Source organism: Lepisosteus oculatus, chromosome 8, assembly GCF_040954835.1.
Source record: "Lepisosteus oculatus isolate fLepOcu1 chromosome 8, fLepOcu1.hap2, whole genome shotgun sequence".
Lineage (NCBI taxonomy): Eukaryota > Metazoa > Chordata > Actinopteri > Semionotiformes > Lepisosteidae > Lepisosteus > Lepisosteus oculatus.
The window spans coordinates 48,280,924-48,307,934 of record NC_090703.1 but is presented as its reverse complement, the minus strand read 5'-3'; the positions used below and the strand labels follow the sequence as shown (position 1 = coordinate 48,307,934).

At 52.0% G+C, this 27,011-nt stretch overlaps 1 protein-coding gene across 3 annotated transcripts; it reads left to right on the top strand.

Annotated features, from left to right (window-relative positions):
• rps6kal (ribosomal protein S6 kinase a, like) lies at positions 1–26,866 on the top strand. Of its 3 annotated transcripts, none has more exons than XR_001478900.2 (22): positions 1–365; positions 7,296–7,355; positions 9,300–9,416; positions 10,047–10,128; positions 11,379–11,459; positions 12,138–12,217; positions 13,161–13,267; positions 13,810–13,847; positions 14,265–14,407; positions 14,833–14,903; positions 15,349–15,437; positions 15,849–15,913; positions 16,472–16,574; positions 17,174–17,298; positions 18,339–18,464; positions 19,776–19,865; positions 20,696–20,854; positions 21,937–22,098; positions 22,425–22,501; positions 22,847–22,964; positions 24,004–24,116; positions 25,306–25,475. XR_001478900.2 is itself a non-coding variant. In XM_006632870.3 (22 exons), exons 1-22 carry the CDS (start codon positions 303–305, stop codon positions 25,429–25,431), a joined length of 2,220 nt encoding a protein of 739 aa, XP_006632933.2. In that variant the 5' UTR covers positions 2–302; the 3' UTR covers positions 25,432–26,866. The 3 variants fall into 3 exon arrangements, 2 of the variants coding, with proteins under 2 accessions (XP_006632933.2, XP_015207163.1); XM_006632870.3 differs by having other exon boundaries at positions 2–365; positions 18,342–18,464; positions 23,976–24,116; positions 25,306–26,866; XM_015351677.2 differs by having other exon boundaries at positions 4–365; positions 23,976–24,116; positions 25,306–26,866.
• The last annotated feature ends 145 nt before the right edge of the window (positions 26,867–27,011 follow it).

Here is a 27,011-nt window from a genome sequence, read left to right as displayed (position 1 = left end):
TACGTCAGCGCGGCGCTGTGTTTCCATGCTGCTCAGGTAATAGAGTGGCGGCCATATTCGCATCTCTAGGAAGAAAAAAAAAAGCGCTGGGCTTTTTAGCCGAGCAGGGATTAAGCCAGTCCGACAGACCCCTTCGCCGGCGCCGGTTTGCCGTCTGGCCCCCTCTCCCAGAGCACCGGGCGGAAGACTGCAAGGCGGGCGAGAGTGGTCCTTTTCGCTCCAGCGACGAAGAAGGAGGGGGATACACCCGGGCGGGCAGCGCCAGCAATGCTCTCTGAGACACGGCGCTAGGGTGACTTACGATGCCTTTCGCCCAGCCGCAGGATTCCTGGCACAAAATGGAGGTGCACAGCGTTTGTAGCGAGGTATGTGGTTGCATCGGACGCGTTCGTGTGGTCGAAGCACCCCCCTTGGCCGTGTCGCCGGTGACTGCCACGGGCGGACTTGAGTGAGATGGGGCTCGGTGTCGTTAGCGTCGGCTCGGCTGCGGTAGGCCTAAAGCGGGGCAGTTCTGTTCACTGGGCTCCGGTCTGTAATTCTGAAGCATGAAGACCGAGCTTTTTAACTTTGAGGACCGAGGGCTGCGCCGCGGGTGCGCGCCTGTCGGACGGGGATGAGTCGCCCGAGTCCGGCGCATCGGGGTGGCCCCAGCTCGGGGTGTCTTGTCAGTACTGCCCCGGGGCCACGCAGAGCACTGCGTGGAGCGAAAGGGGCAGAAATCAGACCGCTTCTCTTTTCCCCTGCGACTGTCACCCCGGCGGTGTGCGCTTATATTAGGAAGCTGACCCGCACTACATCAAGTTTGCATGTGTATCGAGCGTAGCAAAGCGGCTGAAGTGGGGATTTAAGACGAGTCCATGCCTGTGTGGTTCGTCTGCCGTCATTAGAAATTTAAATTTCACGAGGGGGGCTTAAACTTGAGGTGGCCTCGGTCATCCAATAACACAGCTGGCTGTCGGATTCGGGACTGCGATGTCCGCCCGAAGACCTTAAACTGTCCACTGGCACAGTTTCATTTCCTGCCGTAAACGTGCTGTGGCGAAGAAGAGCCGCCGGAGCTGAAAGCCCCAGCCGACAGATCCTTTCCATTTTCCTCCGGCGGGCGTAGTTGCAGATGGGGGGGGACAGCGCAGCCTGTTCACTTTTGCAGGTTGTGGGACGAGAGCGCCGAATCCCTTGCACAATCCCTGGCTGTGTCTGTCGTTTAAACGCGAGAAAATCTCCTGGTGGGTTTTTTTTTTTCAGGTTGATTTAGCGAGTGGCTGTCAGCGCATCTGCCTATTTGAAGATATTGTGCGTTGTACAGACGGTGCCGTATTTAAAACAGGGTCGTTTTTTTGACCGCTTTCTCTCTGCGGTGTTCAGATCTCGTGGATCGGAGGGTGCTGATTTATGTGAAACTATGTGTATGTGGGGCTGAGGTTGTACTGTACATGCCTTAACTGCTATTGGGTAGGAAGTCGGGGGCCACTGAGAGACTTCTGTCTTTCCTGCTGTCAAATAAACGTTAAGGTATTACCTTTTTTGCTTTCTAGTTTTTTTTTTTGGAGTGCCTTTTCTGGCGATCTTAGGAACTGAACTGTAAGTGGAGAATTCAGTGGCGCTTCACACGCGTGGTTGTGGTGCGGCTCCGAAGAAAGACGTTTCCTCTGAATTGATCCCTGCGTGGATTTAATCCACCCTGCCGGTGGTAACACCCGAGTTGTAACAAGGGGGTTGGGGGGGATCTGAGCTGCCGGCCGCCCGGCTCGCCCGTTGTCATTAATCTCTTCCACCCGGGGGGTGGGTTCGCATACAGCGCCGAACTGCGCGGCGGGTTGCAAAGGGAGAGGAGCGCTTTGGGAGTCGTGTCGTGCTGACCAGCGATTACAACACACCCCCCCCGCCCGGCCGTCGACGTCACAGTTGTTGTTTTTGCTGCTGGAACGATCGGAGAACGAGGGAGAACTGGGGCGCGCTCGCGAACAGCACCCCCCGACACCCGTCCGCGCGTCCCCCAGACTGGGGGAAGAAGATCTGCGTGGGAGGGATTTGTGGGGTGCTGGGGGGGGGGTCAGTTGTGTTGTGGGACGCCTGGCACCGGGGATCTGCGAGAGACGGTGACGGAGGTTCAGGACGCTGCATCCCCGCAGAGCCCAACACGGATGAGCACAGACACACAAACCCGTTTGTCCCCAAGCGAGGAGGGGGTAGTCACCATCACCATCCCCCCCCAAACAAAAATAAATGCTGCGCGCAGGTGCATTTGTCAAACTTTGCCGAAGAAGAAGAAATTGCACCCCCCAACCCCACAGTTTCTCTATTGCAGACGTTCTGTTTGTATCCTGAAGCTGGGGTCGGCGGGAGGGGGATGAGTTGAACCTGTTGGGCGAGTCGGGCCAGAGCCGGCCCGGGCAGGCGCTGATCCGCGCTACGGGGCTTCGTCGTAAAAACGGTGGTCGTGGTCAGGAAACAGGCGGGGCTCAGTGAACGGAAGAAACGTGACTGAATGGGTAGCCACCTCCGTTTCTGCGGTTCCATTATCCTTTGGATTCCCGTGCCTTCTAGTGTGCGTTAATACCCGGGACACAGCTGCTGTTGGAGCGACAATAGCCCCATTTGTGTGTGGGGGTAAAAAAACACTCTCTGACCTTTAGCCAGCAGCTGCCCCTTTGTCCCGTGACGTTCTCGAATGGGGGAGTTCTGTACCGCCGGGTCGCAGCGGGTCTGGGCGCGACTCGGCGCTGGCCGGAGCAGAAACAGAGTTCGGCGAGCTGTGAGCCACGCCTCTTGCTTTCCTCGGCGTCCTTGTCGAAGGGCTTCACTTCCGCGGAACTGAAGGCGGTGAAGCCCGGTCTTTGTGGGCCCCGCGGCTCCGGGAGATATCCGTGGCACGAGTCGGAATGGTTGCAGCCAGCAGGCAGGCAGGCGGGCCCGGGAATGTCTCCCTGTCGTAAACTGGTGGCACCCCAGTAGCGTCTGATAAAAGTCTTTTTCCCTCACGCCTTGCCTGATCTTCAGGGCCTTTTCCTCCTTCGCCAGCTCATACATAAGTGCCTTTATGTGTCCTTCAGGTCATTCTAATACAAATAATAATTCCACACACTTAGCAAGCACTTTTCTGGACACTCCACTCAAAGCGCTGTACAGGTAATGGGGATCCCCTCCACCACCACCAGTGTGCAGCCCCACCTGGATGATGCAGCGGCAGCCAGGGTGCGCCAGAACGCTCCCCACACACCTGGGCACCTGGGGAGGAGAGCAGAGCCTCACTTTTTAAAAGAGATCTCGGTGACGTCAGCCGAACGTGGAACAGGTGCAAGCAGCATAAAGCATCCTTGTACGTTTTTTTTTTTTTGGGCCAATACTTAATCCAGAAGGACTTCGTGTGCGTACAGTTCTGTACAGTGAGGTGGTTTGGTTTAGAAGCCTTCGGTTTCCGTCAGAAAGGCGAGCAGACATCCTTAAAAACAGGAGACACCTCGCGGCCCGGGATGTATTTCCGGCCTGCGTTCCCTTGGCCTGATGGATGCGATCGCGGTGTCCTGACAGTGTTTAACTTTCACGGGAGAGCGTGTGGGGCCGTCTGGGAGGAGCTGAGGCAGCTGGGCTTGCCAGGCAGGCAGATTGAGCGCGCCGAGGTGCCTCGGATCCCGTTCTGCTGATTTCATTGCGGCTGCCTTCGGCGGGTAGCTTTCTGTGCGAGGGATCTCCCTCCCGGTCCTTGCCCGGGGGCAGGGGAGACCCTCTGAGGAAAGACTGCAAGGCGAGCTGACCGCCGGGGAGCTGAGCTCAGTGCTGACCGGCTAACGGAGCAACTCGCAGGGGCGTGATCGCGGAACCTGCCTTCAGCCACACAGGTGCCCCCGTGTGCAAGCTTGTCGGTCTTCAGCACTGCAGGAGGGGGGTCTCTCTGGTGACGTTCTCGTTCGCCCGGAGAGACTCTCGTTGGCCCGTCTTCCCTCGAAGGAGCTCCTGTTGTCTTTGGTTCTCTCCTGGGCTGCGGGCCCCTGGGGGGGCAGAGGCATGTCAGCTGCGCCCCCCCGAGCTCGGTTCTTATTGTATTAAAGTCCACGCCGGCCTTGTCTTCCATCTGCCCCAGCAGCTACTGCCCTGGAGCTGAGGGGTCCTGATTTAAAGTCTGGCAGCTCGGGTTAAGTGGGAGAGGAAGAGACTGGGAATTCGGACCCCCCCCCCTCAGGAATGCAGGCAGGGCGGTTTTGTTTGCACAGCGCTCCCCAGTACAACCGCGGATATCTGGGTGCTCCAGCACAGCCCCTGGACGCCAGCTGCAACCGGGTTCGAAAACGGTCTTGCGGTGGATCGGGGACTTCGGCGGCTGCTCGTCAGCCCACGCGCCCGCCCACTTCCACTCATCTCCCGTGGCATCGGCGGCTAAGAAGCTGTGGGGTTTTTCAGTCCCATCCTGCTTTGATTTATTCAAAGCAAAGCAGAACTCCAGGACCACTTCCGTCTTGCGGAGAGTGATATCGGATGTAGCTGGTTTGTTTAAGGCATGCATCGCGATTGCATTTCAGGTTGTGTGAGGATTTAGGGGACAGGTGTTTAGGGGTGCGCAGGCTACGCTTAGTGCTTGATGTAGCAGACAAAAGTGCCCAGCTGCTGTCCAGTATTTTTCGAGGGTTGGACTGGCTTGTCCTGACCTCTCATCGCTGAACTTTGCACCTTTATTTCAGCTCCGCTGTTTCCCCGAGATCTCACTGAAGGTCGTGGGGTGATGGGGCCTTCGCTGTCTGTGCACCTCGACTTTGGGACCCCCTTTCAGTTAATATTGGGGAAACCTGACCCTGCAAAGCCTGTTTGTATATGCAGGATATTATTCATTTTTAACGACTTCATCTTTTTCCAGTTTTTATCTGTAGCATGAAAAACATAAAATGAACACGGGTGTTTTTTTCACAGAAGGCAAAACCTAATACTATCAGCTGTTCTTTATGTGAGGGGTGTATCTTGAAGTAAAAGCAGTTAAAAAGTTGTCGCCGTTGAATATTCTTGCTCCCCGTGCTGGTGTCTCTGTGTGTCCAGATGTGTGCTTGCTAGAGCTGTCCAGTACATCAACAGCTGCACCGCGACTCGTGACTCGGGGTGCCCGGTACACTGTGCAGAGGAGTGCCGTTCGGCATTGTGCTTGTGCGCGTTGCTTTGGCCGGTTTGAGCACATTGCCAGCGATGGGAATCGTTCACTCGCTCAGGGGGGTGCGAGCCGCCTGTTTGTCTCCTCTGGGTGTGTTGCACAGACACATCGACATAAATACTGCGCCCGCAGGACGATACGGGCCTCCCTGTGGCGGCGTGCTCGGGTAACCGCGGTCGCCCTCTTTTCCGGTTTTGTTTACATTTCAGTCCGACTCTCAAACCCGGGGGGTTGGTGGGGGGGAGCGGCGTCTCTCCTCCGCGGCTCCAGGAAAAAGGTTCAGATCCTCAGGGAGACCCTCCCCCCCCCCCCCCCTTAGTTACCCGGTTTCGGTTTGACCCGTTTCCGGCACTGGCGTCTGGCGCTTCGTTAAACGACAACTTTTTTTTTGCGCCGTTACTTCCGAGAGAAGTACGAAGCGGATCCCCGTGGACTTGCAGGTCTCGGGAAAACCCACAGCGCGCACACTCGGGGTGGGGGGAGTGGGTGGGTGAAGAAAACGGGTTTCATTGCAGCTGTGGTTTGCGCACCGAGCGCGGAGCCGGATGGGAGACTTCCTCGCTGCGGGCCAGAGAGGAGGAAGAGAAGCGGCCGGACAGCGGGGAGTGGCGCTGACCGCCCTGGAGGAGCTTCGCTCCGGATCACGCCCCGCGGCGAAACCGCCGGCTGCGGGCAGACGGGCGTGGGGGGTGCGCGGGGCGTTGGGAAGTGGGACAGACGACTTTCTTGTTTTGGTTTTGTTTGCTGTCTGCACCAGGGCGAGAAAAGCTCTCTGGAGCCGGAGCCGCCCCGTGTGGAGGATGCCCGGTCTCCGCCTGAGCTTCTGGCTGCAGCGTTTGACCTCAATCTCTTCCTGCTGCATGCAGACTTATGCAACGGCTTGTGTGGAGTTATATAATACTGTGCGCAAGGTCCTTCATTATATAACCGCCTCGCCCGGAGATGAGTCGTGCATGAAAGGAATTTCGCGAGTGACGTCGCGCTTTGGTTTTTAAGCCTGTGAGCAGGCGGCGCTTTAACCCCGGAGGGCGATGCGAAATGACAGTAACCAGACGCCAAGGACGAGGGGGTGGGGGTGATGTTTGTGCAGAAGATGAAAACCGCGCCGGCCTTCCAGCTCCGACAGGAAGGACTTGAAGGAGTTTTTCATTTCTGAAGACGGGGAGAAAGTTCCCGAGCTGCAGGATGTGGGTTTAAAGCGAACAGGTTTTCCTCCCTCCTCTTTCGAAGACGGGGCTCTGCACGCCCTGCTTGCAGAGCTCAGAATCCGCAATCATGGGCCACCCAGAGGGGGCCAGGGAAGTTACCTGCAAGTGCATTTAAAACCCCCAGACGGGGAGACCCCGGACCCTTTACACCAAGGGTTGTGGGAGTGTGGAGCAGGCCACCCCGGCCGTGCCTTGGGAGCCCATGCAGGCACCAGGTGTCTTTCAAGAAGCAGCGGGGGTTGAGATTCTTGGATCTGAACGAGCTAGGTGGGCCGGGTGGGCGCCTCTGGACTGTGACCCGGCTCGTGATTCCGAGTCCTCGGGCAGTGTGGAAGATCCTCGTTAGCCCGCAGGAACACCTCTGCGAGCCGGCCGGGTTGCTGCGCTGAAGAAATTGTGACGGATCTGTCCGTCTTGCAAGGAGCGCCACTCCTGTTTGTGTTGTGTTGACAGAGGATGCAGTCCAGTCGCTAGGAATTATAGGAACTGGTCTTGACCCCCACCCCCCCCAATCACAGTGGCGAAATGGCAAGAGCTCGTTAAGGGTCTTCTCCAGAATATATATTATATATGATGGCATTGCGTAAACTGCTTTATTTTCTCTTTCCTCTTAATTAATTAAGTGTCCCATTAAAAGTGAAGACTTGGCCACATCAGAATCCAGTCTCGGTTCGCCCATCAATTTGAAAAATTCCTTTTCGGTTTACGGCAGTTTCTCTTGTAAACGAGTATGTTCTGTCCGGGCACGGCGTCGGAGGAGTGTTAGATGTTGGATCTGCTAATGAAACTAGATTGATGGTTGCAGCTGATGCAAAGGTCTACCAATCCAAACCCCCCCCCCAGCTGTCTCGCTGGTGAAGATCCAGGACTGAGCGAGGACGTCCGGGGACCCCAGAGTGACCGAGTGTCCCCAGCGACGTGTCTTTCTGTTCACGGTTGTGTTGTCATTTCAGGTCAATGGGCATCAGATCATGGATGAGCCGATGGAAGAAGGAGAATCCATCTCCCACTGTGTGAGTACAAAGCCTCTGACTTTGTCCTTGACACCCCATGTGCATCCTGGGATGCTGTTTGTATCCCCCCTGCTCCCAGATTAAAATGAGGAAGAACAGTGATGAGACTGCAGGTGCAAGAGTGTTTTTCTACGGTTGATTTACAGGAGCTGATGAAGGTTGCAAATGTCAGGACGCCAACAAAGTCCTTCTCGGAGGTTTTGATCTGTCAGGGGGTTGCTGCGTTGCAAGTGCAGGGCAGTGGTAGCAGAGGTGTTAAAACAAGATGAGATGCTGACTAGATCAAAGAACTGAGCTGCTAGCAGGCCTCTTCAGACAGGAGCTGGGGAAACACTGGGTTGAGGTAAAACACTGTACAGCTCTTCAGTGCTTTTTTTTTTAAGAGGGGATTTAGAAGGTTTTCAAAGAGCCAGTTTGATCTAGGTTGAGCCTGTTCGAGTCTTTGGGAAAGAATTGGCTGTTTTTATCATTTCTTTATAAAAGCACGCTGAAAACATTTCCGGATATTCTGGTGCCCCTCTGCTTTCGCAGAGAAAACCTCTCCAGTAGGTGTTAAATCATGTACAAGCCAATCCATGCTCTACTGACTGACTGCAGGTTTTTAATAATTTACCTGCTAATGTCCCGGCCAGCGTGTAGCAGATTGGCATGCTGCTAAGCTGATTAGCCTGTCTTTGAAGTTTCATTCCCCCCTCCCTCTCTCCTCTCTCCTCTCTCGGCAGCGGTGGGTCTTGTACAGGGATCACAGCGTGATTAATTATTCAGTGAATTATCTTCCCCTGCCTGGTATCTAGCTGAACACATCTTGTTCAAGGCCCGGCTGCGTGCCGGGTTCATCGATACGACGGCTGTCTGAACTTATCTCCGACTCGCAGGCTCCGAGTGGCCTTGAGCCGAGGAGCTGTCTGTGGGACTCTGGGGCCGATTCCAGGCTTTTCCGCACTAAGGAATCAATTAAGAGCACGTGTAAGGAATTCTGAAAGCCGCCCAACTGGATCACGGCATCTCTTCACGCCCCTGCACTGGTGCACGGTTCCTGTTTCCTTTTCCCTGGCTGTGCCGCGTTAATTACAGCGGTCAGCCCCGGAGACCCGCTCTCTGAAACGCATTACGCCGGCTCTGTCCCCTCGGAGGACGGGCTGTGCTCGTGCTCGTCAATAATGAGTTTGCAGCTCCTCGGAGTGAACTGGTGGCGAGGGCCGTGGGACCCCGCTGGTGTGCTCTTGAGCAAGGCACGCGTCTCGAGCTGCTCCAGTAAGATATCCAGCTTTCCAGCCTTTTTCCAGCAGGTGTAAGTCAGAAAGGGGCACTGGCTAAATGAATTTAATGATTTTACAGTGCTGACCAGATACAGTAGCGGGGGTCAGCTTTTTGCAACTTAATTTTTATTTTTTTTCTTTCCATTCGCAAGCCCACCAACATAAACAAGTTACAGAGATTTCTAAAACAGTCTTGTGCACGTATACATATCTTGCATTAAATTCTCATATATGTACATTTTCATGTATGATGATGCAAATGATATCATTGATCACCCTTCTTTTCAATCATATTCCAAACAAAACTATCCCCAAAAAACATCTGAGATATGCAGATGAGCTTGATAATATTGCTGTGACCTACCCGAGTCTTAATTTGACATAATTACTTTTATATATCTATTAACTTGGGGGAAGAAGTGTTTGGATACCTTTGGTTACTATTACAGTTCTGCTGATTTGTCCCATGGTCCCTCACCTTGTCTGTAAGTAGTTTCCATCTTTCAGAGAAATTCCTCATCTGCGATCACAAGCCCCCGTTAGTACATGGGGATGAGATATTGACCCCAGAGCTGCTGGGGCTTGGTTTGCATGCATGTGCTTTGTGAGACAAGGGCCGTAACATATCGACGACGCGTGGTTGCCGTCACTTGAACTCTTTTTGACGCCCGTGTCCCCTTTGCAGGACGAGGGCACCATTAAGGAGATCCCCATCACTCATCACGTGAAAGAGGGGTGTGAGAAGGCGGACCCCTCTCAGTTCGAGCTGCTCAAGGTTCTCGGCCAGGGCTCCTTTGGAAAGGTGAGAGCACCTGTGGCAGGTGCGCTGAAAGGCCGTTCCCCTTACTCCTGGGGGCAGCGCTCACTGTGGGGACACCTGCAGTCCTGTCTCGCCCAGAGACCGTGGGATTACCGGCGATGATGGTCTGCAGCTTTGGCTGTTTTCCGTCTCCCCTTGAAGTTTCAGCTGCTTTAGATCATTAGGGCACGTGTTCGACATATCCAGTAGGACCATGTGCCTCAACCTGTGTTGAACCTTAGTGACCTGCTCCCCGATACCTGTCCTGAAAATGATCCACAGCAAGTCGGTGACGTTATTGAAGGTTCCTCCAGAGATCCATTGGCCTCGCGCCGGTCCCCAGTCAGGGGCCAGGGGGTTGATTAACGTGTCAATAGGAGTGTATTCTGAATATGTTCTTGGTTATGGTGACCTTGTTCAGTGCAATTCAGTGGGACCACCTTTTGCAGTAGGGGGGTTTACTTGGGCTGTGCGTGACAGGACACGGCGCTGGGGTGTTTGGGGTGGGGCTGTAGCATTGCTGTGTGAGTCTGGGGGTTCGGGGTCTCCCGTTGTGTGCCTCTGGTCAAGCAGCCAGACAGCTTTCTGCTTCCCTTGACGTTGGGCTTCTGTCCCGGCCTCTTGTCTTGGCAGGTGTTTCTGGTCAGGAAGATTTTGGGTCCCGACACCGGGCAGCTCTACGCCATGAAAGTGCTGAAGAAAGCGTCTTTGAAAGGTAAGCTCTGCCCAGGAGGCCTGGAGCGCGGGCAGGGTTCTCTCTGTGCATTCTGGGGCGGGTCCTGCAACGTCTTTGCGTTTGTGCTCGGCCGCCTGCAGGTGCAGCCCCGAGCCCCCCGGGTGTCAGTGTCTGCTGCCGGAGTGTCGTCCAGAGTCCGGCTCCTCTGCCACACCTGCCTCGTGTCCCGAGCGAGGTCGGCAGAAACGGAAGCGTGTAGGGAGAACTGGGACCGCTAGTCCTGGTTATTGCGGGTCATTCCCCCCTCCTTAAGCTGATTGTCTGCGCTAAAAGAATAGTGTTTGTTTTTTTTCCTCAGACGAGGTTCTGGGTACACTCGTGTGGTTTTCACTCGCAGTGAATCGTGTGCGCTCCTTTTTCTTTAAAACTGGCAGAGCGTGCTGTAGGGCGCGCCGAACGACGCAGGGCCCTCCACAGCGTGTCAGGTTCTGCACAGTGGCACAGTGCGGGGGGGCTGTGGAGGGGGTCGGGCTCCGCAGGGAGACGGAGGTGTTCGGAGGACGGAGTCACCCCCGCAGTTGGATCACGCTCCGGACCTGTGTTTTCTTCCTGGGGGGCGGGGTGTATGGGTCGGTGAGGACAGCTGATACAGTACAGAAGGGCTGTAAGAGCTGATGAAGGGGGTGCCCAGTGACGGGGCTGGCAGCCACCTGTTCGGGCTGGTTGGCCGCTGTCCTGTCCGGGTGCATTGTGGGTGACAACAGGGGCACCTTATTTGAGAAGTGGCTCTTACAGCCCCACCCCCCAAAAATGGGCTCCTGGGCCGTCAGTGCGGGTTGGGTTGTGAAAGGGTGTGTGAACTGTGCAGGGGACGCGGCAGGACCCGGAATCCGCCTCCGGCCTGGCCCGCCCACGCAGCTCGGCGTCGGGGTGACTCGCAGCCAGGTGGAAGAGTGGAAGTGGGAGACGCACAGAGCGGTGGGGGGGCCTGGGCGCAGACGCTGTGCCCCCCTGAGTGGCGCAGGGCTCTCTGAGCTGGCCTCCCTCTCCATGTGGCAGAGATTTGTGAAACTGTCGGGGATCGTTCGGGGTCGTCTCGCTTCCGGAGGTTTCGGCATCATGCTGGCGCGCGCGGGGCAGAGATTGAGCTTTTATCGGGCTGGCGTGGGGTGTGCCCCGAAGGTGTGATTTTTGTGCAGTGACGTTCAACGTCCCGTCTCTCTTACTCCTTTCCCCCCTTCCGAACGCCGTCTCTGTATAAACTCGCCGTTTTCTTTTGGTTTTGACAGTGAGGGATCGCGTTCGCACGAAAATGGAACGGGACATACTGGTGGAAGTGAATCACCCTTTTATAGTCAAATTGCACTATGGTGAGTCTCCTGTCCTTTCTGTGTGTACCGATGTGCCCTATACGGGCTGCAGTATATTGCAAACATGGATGACCACGTATAATGCTCTTAACAGTTGTCAGTGCAGTGCTTTCTCACTTGCAAAACAGATGAAACGTCCTAATGCATCGGTCCTGATGTGCTGTGCACAGGGCTCCTTATTATCTCCTTGGCCAAGCCACCCACTCAATAGTGCATTAGTAACGTGACATCTAACGGGGCTGTACGCTTGCATCTATTAGCCAGGGATGTGAGAAGGGTTATGAACACAAGGAAGCTGTTTGGGGCCCTTCTGGCTCGTATGGTCGCTAGCAATTTGATTAGCCAGGAACTCCAGCAAGGCACTTCTGAAAGAGTCCCACACAGTGCGCCAGGAGAAAGGCTAAAGAAAGCACTCCTGAGCAAACGGACAGGGATCTGCTCCAGCTGAGCTAGTTCTCCTCTCTGTCACGCACTGTACTGGCCATTAGTCAGTGCCTCTGTCTTCAAGTGAAGCTGGCTGTGGAGTCGCTGGAGCTCATGTTATGGGAGGGATTAGCTGTGATTGTTGCCAAGTGCTCAAGATGCAGATAACACCAGCCCCCTGCAGAGCTCTAATCCCTGCCTGGCCTGAGCTCTCTCCCTCCTTGACTTCCTCTTTTCCTCCTCTGTTCCCCTCAGCCTTTCAGACAGAAGGGAAACTCTATTTAATATTGGATTTTCTCAGGGGCGGAGATGTGTTTACTCGCTTATCCAAAGAGGTAAGCCGGTCTTCTTCCCTTACTGCGAGACGAGAGTTTTTTGTGAGTTTTACCTGCAGTGTCTTAAGAGACTGCATGTCAATTCAGGGTGACTAAGGCAGCAGGTGGGAGTATCCCTTAGGAGTCCAGATTTGTAACTGGAAGATTGGGGGTTCAAATCCCAGCTGGGACTTGAGGGGTGGTGGGAGATGCTGCCTCTGCCTTTAAGAGCCTTGTTTGTATGAATTGCTTACCTGGTTGGGGAAATTCGAAGAAAATTAATTTAATTAATGCAAATTTAAGTCGCCCAGATATGTTTTTCCTGCAAGATGCATGGAGGCCCAGAGTACAGAAGGGGTGTAGTTTTTTAGAGGAATCCTAATGAGTTCTGCATTACTGATGGAGTGAAAGCCCTGCCTGCCCACCCCCCTCATCTCCACGCTGATGTGTGTGGTCAGCAATGCCAGCTGGCTCGCTGTTTTAAATCACTGTGGCAAAAGCAATTGGGCCTGGGCTTCTATGAGCAGGGTATATGAAGCACATGTCAGCATACAGGAAACTAATTCCAGTTTAAAATGTGGGGTCGTCTGATGCCAGTCCCCTCTCCCTCCCCTTGACATTTTTGTTTGGAAGCCCTTACAGACTTTTTTTGAACAGTTTCCAAGGAATCTATTCCCTGAATAACGAACCTTCATTCCCCACATAGCTTCCATCCCCGTTGTGTTCCTGAAGAGGGCGAGGGGGTTGTCTGACTTTCTGTGACAGAATGAATCACTGAGGAATTTGCTGCTTTAACGCTTCACTTATTGTTTTTGCTGTGCTTTTTGAATAATGTCTCATAGCTCCTCTTTGTGAAATGAAATTGCTTGTGTTCTTGTTCTGTGTGTGTTTTTTTTTTCTTATCATGACTTTTGATTTTCATGAAGACAGAGAACAGAAGGTAAATCTATCCAGTTCTTATTAGGTTATGTTTACAGAGGAGGATGTGAAATTCTACCTTGCAGAGCTGGCTCTTGCCCTGGACCACCTTCACAACCTAGGCATTGTTTACAGAGACCTGAAGCCTGAAAAGTAATGTATTCCTCTCCCTTTGCAACCTTTCCTCTCTCTGTGTTGAGACACAGGTGTAGAGCTAGCCTCTTAAAGCCCAGCATAGGCCTTCTGAAACACTTGTAAAAAAAAAAGCATAATTTGTGCACTGCTTAGTGCATACATTTCATTGTGTAATGTGAACAATATTTCTAAGTTTTGCTTGATTATGTATTGTACATATATGTTATAATGTAAATACGCTATACAGGTTATGATTAGAGGAATTTCAACGGTTTTCATCACGTCTTTAATTTGAGTTGATAAAATCCGAGCAGTTCTGCCAAATCTCCAGAAGCAAAGTTCTGACTTGTAGCTGGATTTCTGCAGCGTAAGCCGTAGAAGTCGTTCTCCCGTTCTTTAAGACAAGACCTTGTCGTTTTCCTGAGCTTGCCATCTTCTGTGTGGCACCCAAGCAGATACGAGTGACTTGGCAGTACTGTTCGACATGTTGTTCTCATTGAATGTAATTCTGTGCAATGTATTTGTGTACCTGTATTGGAGAATGTGATTTTAATTTTCAGCATTTTGCTTGATGAAGCAGGACATATCAAGTTAACAGGTATGTGTGTTGCTTTCTTCTATTTAATTTCCAGTTTTGCTTAATGTTTTGTCTAATCTCTTTAAGTGAACTGCATGGAAGAGCTGGTCATGCTTACGTAGTTACCTCATTTGCACTGGACTTTTTATTTCTTCTATGGTATTTTAGTGTTGAAAGATGTAAGACTTTGTCCACTGTCACGTGCTTGTTTTTTATTTCTTGTTAATAAGTAATATAATTAATGCGAATCATGTCATGATAGAACTGGCAGATGATAATGGTGTTACATTCAAGCTGTGACTTCTTCATGTTGAAATACATTGGTGAAAGAACTCATTTCCATTTGAAAGATGTAGCCCGACAGATTTCGTGCTTTGTGTCCTCCCGGTGGGAGGCGTGTCTGTTCTCCGACTTTAATCGCTTGTCCCTCCCTTGCAGACTTCGGGCTCAGTAAAGAGTCTGTAGACCAGGATAAGAAAGCATACTCCTTCTGCGGCACTGTGGAGTACATGGCACCTGAGGTGGTCAACAGGCGAGGACACACCCAAAGTGCCGATTGGTGGTCGCTAGGTGTTCTAATGGTATGTCACAATGACTTGCTCCGCCCATTTCTTTCCAGCAGTGCCTCCTGTTTGCTGCTGTGTTAAGATGTCTTTGCGGCACAGCGTGGTGCGCCAGGCTAAAGCGAGCCAGACACCTCTGTGTTAGTGTCTGCTCGGTTTTACGATAGGTGTTTTGTCCAGGCATGTCTCCGTTTCATATCCGCCTGTGTAGTTAAGGAAGGGGACTCGACTGAAGTTTTTAAAAGTCCCGCTCGTCTTTGTCAAGTGAGCCTGCCAAGACCATCCTGAAAGTGTCGGTATTGACGTCTCTCTTGGCGTCGTCATAGGATGAGCTCCCTGTCCAGCGAGTTTTCTGTTGCATCTTTTTTTAAATGGCGGGGATGTGCTTGCTCGGCAGCCGGGCGTTTGTTTAACGGAATGTCTTTTCCTCTCCCCCCCTCCAGTTTGAGATGCTCACCGGTACGCTGCCCTTCCAGGGCAAGGACAGGAATGAGACCATGAACATGATTCTGAAGTAAGTGCTCCTCTCCCAGCGGCCGGCCGAGTCCTGCTTGCAGGCCAGGCTGGCGCGGGCTCTTAACTGGGAACCGGGGTGCATGTGTTTTTGGGGTGGAGGGAGGGAAGCTCTGAGAGCAGAGCAGGGCCTGGGGGTGATTGCAAGAGTCTTGAATGTGCCGCTCGAGTGCGTCTTGATCCGCCTGTCACTTCAGAACCTCCTCTTTCCCTGGAAACTGCGGAAGAGCACTGTACCGTTACTGCGCCATGTCCGTTTTTTTTAAGAACATCAAAGCTCAGCAGACTGGGTTTTTTAAATGTCTTCCTTTTCAAGACTTTTTGTATTGCTTTGCATTCCTGGCACTGCCCTTTGGTGTCCACGTACCTGCCTTTTCATTTAATTTAGCCTCTCGTCATTTCACGGTGAGGATGCACTTAATTGTTGTTTTTTTTCCTTCCGTCAGGGCAAAGCTGGGCATGCCGCAGTTTTTAAGCCTCGAGGCTCAAAGTCTTTTGCGAATGTTGTTCAAACGGAACCCTGCAAATCGTTTGGGTAAGTAGTGTCTTTATTCTACCAACAGCCAACCACAACCGTTTCCCTCTCCTGTTCGGTCGGATTTTGCTGATGGGTGGATGCTTCTCCTTTGGAGATGACGTTGAGTATTTGTAAGGCCAGGGACAGAGAGGGCCTATACCGGCTGTTTCCTCTCATCTCGAACCTCTTTTTTCCTTTCTGTTTACTCTGCGGATTTCGTGTTTGCCTCAGTCTTTATCGTGCAGGCCAAGGGAACATGATGCACATTTGTTCTGCAAGCCTAGTTAGAATCATGCGCACTCTGGAAGTGTTCTGACAAGTCGGACTTGTCTCAGGGAATAATAACTGCAGTGTGACGGGGAGCCAGAGAGCGCACTGTGTCTGGCTTCCATGCCACAGTGATCTGAATGGCGTTTCTGTCTCTCCTAGGTGCTGGCTCTGACGGCGTGGAAGAAATCAAGAGGCATCCTTTCTTTTCAACAATAGACTGGAATGTAAGTCCTGCCCATCCAGGAAATGCAAGACTGTTGTTGTCGTTTTTTTCAGTTCCATGCTCCTGCTGTAGGACTAGACCGTTTTGCACACTCCCTTAAACGCTGTAGGTAAATGAGCACATGCACGTGCAGCACCATTTCTGTCCGTGCTCAAGGATCATATCTGGTGGGGACCATACCTGCCTCTCTTCCGTCTGCATCAGAAAAGGGTTTTTTCCTCTGCTGACGGCCACAGTGCCAGCTCTCTCCTTCGCTGGGCTTCAAGACCTTGCCCGTCCTGGAGCTCGGGCAGTGGGCCAGGTGGAGAGGAGAGCTGTGCTAATGGTCTCTGCGTGCGGCTTTTAGAAACCCGCGGCAGTTTATCGAGCGTGAACGGGAAGCCGGCTGCTCATGCAGAGTTCGGGAGGTTAATCTCTTCCTCCCTCCCTCTCTCTCCGCCTGATGGCCAGCTCTTCCCATAATGCATTTACTGCAGGATCACCCAAGGTATATGAGTAAGTGTTTTCACAGAGCTTGTTTTTTCAATAACCTCTCGTTTCTCCCCCCCCTGCTCTCTAGAAGCTATATCGGAGAGAGATCCAGCCTCCTTTCAAACCTGCTGCTGGGAAGCCAGATGACACTTTCTGCTTCGACCCAGAGTTCACTGCCAAAACGCCAAAAGGTGAGCGAGGCCCTTCAGCGGGGTAAGAAGAAACAAATTATGGGCCTGTGCATCCCTTTCAGGGTGATCCATTTCAGGAGATAAGGGCTGGTCTGATATAATCTGAGAGCTTAATAACTCAAACCCATTGCCCGTTTTGGACAGAGTTGCACAGCGTGACCTTGAATATTCAACAGTTTGCATTTCTGCTTTACGAGTGCCGTTAACGTTAGAGCCCTGCAGCTTTTAAGGCAAGAGACGGCGTGTCATACGTCGGGGGACTGAGCTTTCACAGCCACATCCCCTCGTAAGTGGAACACTCCCTGACCATATTCAACAGCCAGCGTCTGAGGCTTTTAAATCTCATCTCAAGACTTCTTTCCGGTGGCCTTCAGTTCATAAGCTAGTTCTTTCTTTTCATTTACGTTTAGACGTGTCTTTACTGTTATTTATTTTTTGGTGTGTTTTTAAGGATAATTGATGTAAAGAATGCTCTGGATTGAAAGGTCCTGTGCGGGAGTAAAACCGATCGACTGGTTGGTTGGTTGATTGATTGTGCCTTGCTGTGGTGAAGGTGGCTCCGGTTTGATTAGCCGTCCTTGTGTTTGGTTTTGTGACAGACTCCCCCGGCGTGCCCCCCAGTGCCAACGCCCACCAGCTCTTCAAGGGCTTCAGCTTTGTGGCGCCCGCAGCTCTGGAGGAGAGCAAGAACGCCTCTCTGGTTAACATCCTCCCGATTGTCCAGGTGATTCTTCCTCTGCCCCTCTGCTCCGCGCTTTATAGCTCTCGGAAAGGTAATCAGCCGATGCCCAGAAACGGATAACCACAGCTCAGCTCGGAAAACATCCCTCATACCGCTGGGAGCAGCTCCTGATCCAGGTGCCGCTGCGGTTTCCACACTGAACTCCGTGCCGCTGCAGGAATGGAAGCCCGCCCACATGGCGGAGCAGTCTGAACTGGTTCGGGTCTTACAGGCTGCATGATTCTCTAGGAATCCTGCCGGAGCTGCAGGGGGAGATACGAGGTTTCAGTTCTGCGTCTGTCTGCGTGGGATTGCATAGAATAAAGCACCAAAATGGGAAATATCCAGCTCTTAGTTCAGGTCGGATGAGCTGCTGTGTCCCGAGACAGCATGATTTAATTTAATTAAGAGCTCTTTGTTTTCCAGTGAAAAAACTCCTGTCCTGTGATGAGTACAGTACAGTAGCTGAAAAAAGTGATTGTAGAGTTGTAAAGGCACTCGCAGTCACTGGCCTCATTTTATACTCTCCTGCTGTTAGGTTGCAATTTTAACAAGACATGCCCTCAGACATCGCCCAGTTCCGTTCGTCTGGAAGACCTCTAATGGGGGAAAAAAATCAATGTGCTAGAGAAACGCAGCAGTCATGTTTTGGTTTCGGAAAAAATGATGCATCCAGCTTACAGGTGATGTGCAAGCCTCAGGACGCCAAAGCCCTCTGAGCTTTCAGCACCTTAATTGAGCCATTCATTAAAAGCCTGCTTCGCTAATTAGATCTTTAACTTGTGTTCTGTACCGAAGCATCTGTAGATTTTCACGTTAATTTTGGTTTCGTTTTCTAATGTGAAATCTGGAGCCCGCAGGTGCTGCGGACAGAAAGTGTTGAAAGAGCGCGATATTGGTTCAGGGGAGGAGCGCAGAGCGCTCGGGACGCTGGGGCCCCGGGGCGCCCGACGGGGAGGTGCTGTTGTCGGTGCCACTGGCCCTGGCGTCTCCCCTGTCCCTACGGGCAAAGGGCTGATCATCCTCCCCCTCTGTCTTTGCAGCAGCTGCACGCTGGCACGGCGCAGTTCTCCGACATGTACGAGCTGAAGGAGGACATTGGCGTGGGCTCCTACTCCATCTGCAAGCGCTGCGTCCACAGGGTCACTGGCATGGAGTTCGCTGTCAAGGTACAAGTGGTGGTGGTGTCGTTTCCCAGCAGGGGTGCTCCGTGACCCCTCTCATCTAGGGATGGCAGCCTTGGTTCTGTCAGTCCAGCCAGGAGCAGACCTCCGCTCCCAGCTGCAGCTCACCTCTGTGACTCTGAATTCATTTAGAATTGCTTAGTTAGCCCTGCTTCGGAAAGAGGCAGTAATTTAGGATTAAAGGTAGGTGTGCTCTGAAGGCACCCAAGGTCTCTTACCACTGTTCCAGTACTGCTGTCCTCATTCTCAGTCCTGCAGAGGTTTTCATAGGGAACGTGATTCAAACTCAGATTCTGTGTAGGTCGTGGAGCACATGAGACGGCCACATGAGCGTGGAGAAGGCATTCTCCCCAATGCAGGAGTCTTGATTTATTCTCTTCAGTTTTGCGGTGGCGACACAAATACACGCATAACCATCGCCATTGTGAGGGCTTATGTTTTTGTTAATTGTGCTGTTGGTTGTAAGCTGAAAGGCATGCTTAATAATAAGTACTAATGACCAATTATGTAGAGATTTTTAATAATTATTGTGATGTGACTTCAGCTTTTCACTCTCTGCTCAGTATAAAGCATCCCAAATTTAAAAATGATTAACTAATATCACCCTGGACCTTCCCTGTTATATATTTTTTACTTTTTGAAGGTTTTTATTGCTAATTCATAAATCCCAGCACCATGCCTACCACGCATGAGGTCATCAGATATTGAGATCTAGCTTAGATTAGGGTTCCGTCCAAACTTTGAACCCTGAACCTTGACCCCCCTGACCTGACACAAGAATCCCCCGAGAAATCACATGGCTGTCGCACATCTTAGCATATCGGCTTCAACAAACATGGCCGAGTAGCTTGTTCCAGACACCCACAACCCTTTGTGTAAAGACATGCTTCCTGTTTTCTCAGTTTTAAATGCAGTTCCACATAAGCTACTTGTATTCTGAGGTCCATGTTGTTTTGTAGGTACTGAAGAAGTCTGCTGGGTTGATTTAGTCTGTGGCTTTTGATCGATGAAGTCAGGTTTCCTTGTCAACTTCTCTGTTCAAGGCTGTAAAGGTTCAGTTCTGTAAAGGTTCAGATACTCAGCTCGGTATCTGCATCAACATCCTGCTTCAGCATCTGCATGAGGCCCTGCGTGGTTGGCCAGGGTCAGGCTGGATCACTCTGGTCTGCTCTTTTTCGTAGCCAGTGCTCTACCTTGTATGTACAGTCTCCATTGTGCTCGTTTTAATATGACGGGGGTATGGAGGTTGTTGTGCTCGCAAAGGGGTGGTTGAATATTTTTTGCTCCTCCCCCCAGATAATCGACAAGAGCAAACGCGACCCTTCGGAGGAGATTGAGATTTTAATGCGGTACGGCCAGCACCCGAACATCATCACTCTGAAGGACGTAAGTGGGCTCTGCGCTGGTTTTCCTGCTGTTTTTTCCTCCGATCCGCCTCTCCCGGCGCGGCTGGTGGGGAGAGCAGGCCCGTGCGGGCTGTCGGCGTCTCCCTTTTCTCCTGGCTGAGCCCCTTTGTTCTTCCCCCGCTGTGTCGCCAGTGCCCCTCTCTCGCGCCGGCGGCTGCCGTCTCATTTCAGTCGACACGCTTGTCTGCTGTCAGGGGCCGATTATGCGTATATATATATCCCGATTTTTTTTTTTATTTCTTTTCCCCTCAGTCTCTCTCCCCGGCAAAAAAAACCCCCACCAACAACAACAACAACAAAGCGACAACAGTAACACAAGCCCTTCACTAGGCATCGCTTTCATTTCGCTCTTAATTGAGACGCCACTCTGCAAACCCTGACAACCTGGGACAGCCGGCTTCTATTCCTGCGCTTTGTGGCACATCGTCTCCTTACCTCTGTGTTTGGAAGTGCTTGATCTGTCGTCTCTCTCTGCCTTTTTTTTTTTCTTGACACCATTGTGTTTGTGAAGCGGGCAGCCTGTAATACCAGACGTCCTTAGAGCTACAGCAGAATTTGCTTCCTCAGTTAAACCTTTATTCCCTTTTCTGCGCTTCTCCCTCTTCTCATTCGTGAAAGGGAAAATCCGATCGGATTTTTGTGTGTGTGCGTGTGCCGTGCAAATTTAAACCTCCGCGGAGACGGGGAGGCGCTGCGCGGAAAGGCCGGATCAGATCTCCGAAGCTGCTCCAGGAGAGCCGTGTTTAGGGTCCTGGCGCGCACCTGTGGTGGGAGGCGTGAAGACGAGCTTTCTCGGCCCTCTCTCCCCAGGCGTACGACGAGGGGCGGTTCGTGTACCTGGTGACGGAGCTCATGAAGGGCGGGGAGCTGCTGGACAAGATCCTGCGGCAGAAGTATTTCTCGGAGCGCGAAGCCAGCGCCGTGCTCTACACCATCGCCAAGACCGTGGACTACCTGCACTGCCAGGGGGTGAGGCGGCGGGGGGGGGTGTTTCAGTGGGGCAGCCACGCTTAGTGGTGTCTGCCAGGCCTTCGTCCTTAAAGAGCTCTCTTCTTCCTGTCGCCAGGGTGTGTGTGTGTGTGTGTGTCACCCACGCCACTAAAAGGTGTGCAACTCGAAATTAAAGGGGGGAATTTTTCCTTGCTTTCCTAAAACCAGTTCCCTGGGCCAAGCTGATGAGACTTACAAGCATTGAGTGAAACGGTTCAAGTAGGGTGCTGTGTCAGCATGCGAGGGCTGCAAAGAGGTTTATTCCAGGCTGAAAGGAAAAGAGACGCAGACTTTCGGCAGTGGAGCCTGATCTCTTAAAGAAGGCTCTACAGCCGAAATGTTGTGTCTCTTTTAATTTTGGCATGTATTGAACCTTTACCTGTTTTTTTTTGTGAGGATTGTTCTGGAGAGGGAGACTGGAAGGCTTCTCATCAGCGTAGGGTAGTTGATAGGCTTGAGTTGAGTTAGCAGGGGAGGTAGGACGAGCAGAGGAAAGAGCCATACCTGTGTTCCTGCTGTGCTGAGGAAGACATCGTTTATTTAGCTGATCAGGTTTTCTGGTGCTGCCGAAACTGGGTTAATTTGAAAGCGAATGCCTGATCGATAAGAATATTTAAATAAATATTTTTTCTATATTTTGACCATTTGTTTTTAGGATTTTGACGTTTTTTTTTTGTTGTTGTTGAGATCTCTTGTATTTTAAATGGGTCTGTTTGTGTTCATTTGTTAGAGGTGGAAAAAGTTGAATGTTTAAAAATGAATGTTCATGGGCGACTTTGGTCATATTTAAGTTTAACCAACGGGACCTTGCGTACCCAGAGGGTTTTCGGGAAGGTAACCCCCGCGGCTGGTAAGGGGTTACTCGATGTGCGATGAGAGATGGCTCTGCTTCCTGCTGTTTCCAGCTCGCTCCCCCAGAGGAGTCTGGGACATGTGGTCCTTACAGGGCTGTGCTCTCACGGGACATTCCCAGAAGGCAGTCGGGATGAATGGTGGAGCCAAGCGCAGGAGTAACGCATGCCGATTCCATGGGTGTTCAGCTGCCGCCTTCTTCCACGTAGGTGGTGCACCGGGATCTGAAGCCCAGCAACATCCTGTACATGGATGACTCCGGGAATCCCGACTCCATCCGGATCTGCGACTTTGGATTTGCCAAGCAGCTGCGTGGGGAGAACGGCCTGCTGCTCACCCCCTGCTACACCGCCAACTTCGTCGCCCCAGAGGTCGGTTTTCTCCCCCCCATCCCAGCCTGCGCCTCGTGTCGCTCGCTTCACGAAAGAGGAGGAGGAAACTGAGAAGGATCCCGAGACCCTTTTGAGATTTTTAATTTCGGGGGGAAAAAAGATACCCCTTCACCCGATATAAAAAGTCGTTTCTGTCGTATGGATACCTCCACATCATCTCTTGGTGTTGATGTAAATAATGAAGATTAGAAATCTCTCTGAATCGCTAAGAAGTAGGACAAGACGGGTGCTGTGAGCTAGGATCAGCCTCCCGCATGACCATAGGGACAGTGATCTGACCCCTGACCTCTGTGTCATCCTGGCAGGTGTTGATGCGGCAGGGCTATGACGCTGCCTGTGACATCTGGAGCCTGGGGGTGCTACTCTACACCATGTTGGCGGGGTGAGTCTGCCCAGATCCTGCCCGGGTGGGCGCGCTGTCCTCTCAAGACGTTGCCCTGGTGTCCTTGCTGGGGGTGGGGGGGGGGTCGTAGAGCTGGCTTCTGGCCGTTGACGTGCAGAGAAGAGAAAGGACTGAAGTGGGAAGCAGGTGGTTAATGCTCGGCAGACGCACAAGGCCAGTAAATACTAGAATCGAGGGTGGTGTATTTAACAGGACGACGAAGTGCAAAGGGAAAGGCCTGTGGCCAACCAGCCGAGCACCAGCTTCCCTGGCGCCGATGGGGGCGAGGATGCCCGCTGGTCTGCGCCCAGGTGTCTGAGTCCTGCCACCTTGTCTCCTGCCCAGGTACACGCCCTTCGCCAACGGCCCCAACGACACGCCGGAGGAGATTCTGCTCCGGATCGGCAGTGGGAAGTTCTCCCTGAGTGGAGGCAACTGGGACACTGTTTCGGAGACCTCCAAGGTACGGATTGGCGCCGCCCGATGCACCACTGGAACAGTAGCTGATGTGTTAGCATGTGGACACAAGAACACGCTGTGCCCCCTGCTTTTGGCACTTATATGTTGTAAAAGAAGGTGCCATTAGCTGTATAAAATCAGTGGGAAGTTCCCTCACCCTCTCTGGGGACAAGCTCCCAGATGTTATCGCCACATTAAGAGTAGCAGAGCACATCCATACACACAGACTTCCTGCTGCCCTCGTGATGAAGTTGGGCGTGCTCCGCCCAGATTTATTTAAAACCACCGAGACAGATTCACCCTCTCTTCTCTCACCGCGGAGGGGTCGTGTCTGATCTGCAGTTCACGACTCTGAAATTCCTTAAGGGGTCTCGCAGAGGAATCTTAGTCCAGGTCCGGTGACGGGTTGCACCAAGCACTTGGAGTAAATTCCCCCCTTGGGTACTTTTTCATTTTAAGGGTGCTGCAATGAGTACCTCAATGCATGAAACTGATCATGTAGATAATGTAGAGGAAAGCACACCCGTATTTAGTAAATACCCTCTGTGTGTGGCAGGACACTGGTGGCGTATGCCTGTAGTTGGAAGGGTGATGGTGGGTGGAAGTCTACCTGTGTTCTAGCTCTGATGTGTTTCAGTCCTGGCGGTACTCTTGTCCGGGTCGTTTGCTTGGGCCTCGGCATTTAACGTCGCTGCAGTCCCGTATGCAGTAGTTGAGCACAGTAATAGTGACGCACAGCCTGTCCTCCGTCAGCACAGAAGGTCATGCATGTTTGAGATAAAACCATCCTCATATAAATCTGATACAAATCTACTTGTATGCAATCTGAAAGGCCTTTAACAGGGTTTTTGCCCTCTAGATGAACAGGAGCTCAGTGTGTTAGAAATGTTGCCATGTTTACAGTCTGTTTTTTCTTCCTTTGATATGTGTGTGTATGTATATATATAACGTTGTTTCTTCTTGGTTCGGAGTGTTAACCCTGGTCCTACCTGTGACGATTTTGTTTCAAATGTAGGACTTGTTGTCCCATATGCTTCATGTAGATCCACACCAGCGGTACACGGCAGAGCAGGTGCTAAAGCACCCCTGGATTGCCTGCCGGGACCAGCTGCCCCACTTCCAGCTCACACGGCACGACGCCCCACACCTGGTCAAGGTAGGTTCACACCTCATCCGCCAGCCGCCTCTGAGCACAGGCAGGAGCTGCCACGCCCTGCTCCCAGCCCGGCAGGGGGGGGGGGGGGGGGAACGGGCCTTAATGGGGTCCTTGTCTCAGTGGTGTCGGACCCATACAGCCGTCAGAGTTAGGGCCGGCTGAGGTTCTTGGATCAGTTGGAACCGAACAGCACCCTCTCGGCTCCCATCGGCGCTCTTCTGATTTGTGCACAGAGGTGGCAGTGGTTGTTGTTGTTGTTGTTGTTGTTGTTGTTGTTGTTGTTGTTGTTGTTGTTATACACCTTGTCCCTCCAGAAGGGTGATGATATGTCTTTAGCATCATCATGAAAAGCTACAAAAACAAATAAACTTGGCAACGTCAGCTGACGTGAAAAACCAGTAGCTCCGGCCGTGCAGCAGTGGGTTTACACACACACACATCTTGCTCTGCCCAAATTACACATAATCCGAGAGCTCCGTACAGGAAGCAGTCACTTAGCTGAGTCTAATGTACCGACAGCACAGGCAACAAAGGATTTCTTGTAGACATTTCCCTTGGCCACAGGCATCCTAGACCACCTTTCTGAAGATAGCAGCAGGAAATGGGAATGAAGAGGGACAGTAAAATATCTCACAATGAGCCTACGAGCCCCACGAATAAACCAGCAGCTACATCACCCTACAACTCACCACTGGCGGCCCACTGAAGCTCAGCACGTGTGAGCCTGGCCAGTACCTGGATGGGAGACCTCATGGGAAAGCTCAGGCTGCTGCTGGAAGAGGTGTGAGTTGGACCAGTAGAGGGCGCTCACCCTGCTGCCTGTGTGGGTCCTAATGACACTATATGCAGAAAGGCGCCATCTTTCAGATGAGCCGTAAAACCAAAGTCCTGACTGTGAGCATTTAAAATCCCAGGACGCTTCTCAAAAAGAGTAGGGGTGTTACCCCCCGGCTTCCTGGCCAAATTTCCCATTGGCCATTACCAGTATGGCCTCCTAATAATCCCCATCTCTGAACTGGCCTCATCACTCTGCTCTCCTCCTCACTGAGAGCTGGTGTGTGGGGAGTGTACTGGTGGTGGTGGAGGGGATCCCCATTACCAGTAAAGCGCTGGTCCAGAAAAGCGCTATAGAAGTGTAAGGATTTTTTTCCTTTTTTAACCCCGTGCTGTTGTCTCCCTCTCCCGGCAGGGCGCCATGGCGGCTACGTACTCTGCACTGAACCACAAGACCTGCCAGCCCGTGCTGGAGCCTGTGGCCGCCTCCAGCCTCGCACAGCGGCGCAGCATGAAGAAGCTCACCTCCACGGACTTGTAGTGAAAAACCCCGGGGTGTGTTTGTTTTCTCTGCGGGAGGGGGGAGAATGGGCGGGCGTTGCGGATCTCTTTATTTTCTTCCCCACCCCGCTATCCTTAAACTCGGCCGTTGCAAATCCCACTTGTCCTCCTGACCCAGAACTGGTGCCCATGTGCTCGTCCAGGGGGTCTGAGCTCTCCCGAGCAGGGCATGCTGCTCCCTCTGCTGTGAGATCAGATCCGGGGCAGGCTGCTTTCCCATTCAGCACAGAGGGATCCCCGTGCATTGATTTTTTTTTTTTTAAGGAGCAAGCATATGTGATAGTGCTGGGAAAAACATCTCCATTTTCTTTTTTCTTTTCAACACCGTCTCCTTGCCGAGGAACACACCAGCTCTCACTTTCCATTCACTGTGATTGGCCACTCTCGGAGCTCCTTCGGCAAACTGCGTGTGGCGTTGAGAGAGATCGGTAGCGATCGGGGCAGCCGGGCCTGGGCCTGCTGTGCTCAGTACGGGAGGGGTGGGCAGCGAGCATGGGCAGGCACCTGTTTCTGCCCTGGTTCCCACTCTCTCTCTCTCTCTATGTCCCTCGCTAGTTCATCCCCAAAACCCGAGCGGCATCTTGGCGAAAAACCACATCCGGCAGTAAGAAAGTAATCGCTTGCATTCGTCATTCAGGATTATTAGTCGGGCACAAGGCCTGAGCTACAAAGGTATGAAATATCCGGATTGCCCGTAACCCGCATTCCGTTCCCGAGACCACAGGAGCGGACAGGGAAAACGGTGCGTCTCTTCCTAGCTGGCGCTGTTGAGAAGATCCCAGCGCAGGAGCTGCTCCCAGTGAAGCAGTATAGCTTTGGAGGATTCCCATGTAATAAATACAGGGCAATGTTTTTTTTTTTTCTTTCTTCCAGAAAATGTTGAAGCACCTAGTTTTGGTTTAATATTTTCCAGATATATCTATATTTATTTATTACAACTTACAAGGTTGCTCACTCTTTTCTTTTGCGTCTTGAGGTTTGCACACAGACAAGGTGAGGCGTTGCTTTTTTTTTTTAACAGAGGTATTGAGTATTTTTGTTGTAGCTTCAGAGATATAGATTTTTTTTTTATTTCCTTGCCTTGAAAAGGTTGTCGTTATCTTATGTGGGTGTTTAAAAAAAAAAAATCAAAACCAGGTCAAGAAGTGTGAATTGTTACACGGTGAAGTGGCTGTAGGTACGGTTTTATCCCACGGGGTTAAAGGTCAACAAATTGGGGGGATGATGGGATACAGGGAATCCTCAGTGTGAATACGAAGAGCAGGAAGTCCAGAGGACCTGCCTGCTTCAGCATCGCGAATCTCTCTTCGAAGACATTGTGGAAATTGTATCATATTGTATTTATTTCATTTAATTTTTTAAAATATATTTTTCTTTCAAGGTCTGTATATATTGACATTAAAGATCATTATGGATGTGCTGTTTTCCCGTCTGTTTCTGTGCTTCTGTTGAGTGCACCTGTATATGAACACGCTGTGCATTGTGCCAGGTGACATTGTAAACATTTGCTTGGCTTGAGTGCAGCACAAAAGCCCTGAATGCAGGACTTTACTTAAAAAG

Excerpts from the sequence above, each read along its gene's own strand:
- rps6kal (XM_015351677.2), top strand. The coding sequence starts at position 303 with ATGCCTTTCGCCCAGCCGCAGGATTCCTGGCACAAAATGGAGGTGCAC. Across the intron at positions 10,129-11,378 it reads GAAGAAAGCGTCTTTGAAAG|TGAGGGATCGCGTTCGCACG; the intron begins GTAAGCTCTGCC and ends TGGTTTTGACAG. Across the intron at positions 11,460-12,137 it reads TATAGTCAAATTGCACTATG|CCTTTCAGACAGAAGGGAAA; the intron begins GTGAGTCTCCTG and ends TGTTCCCCTCAG.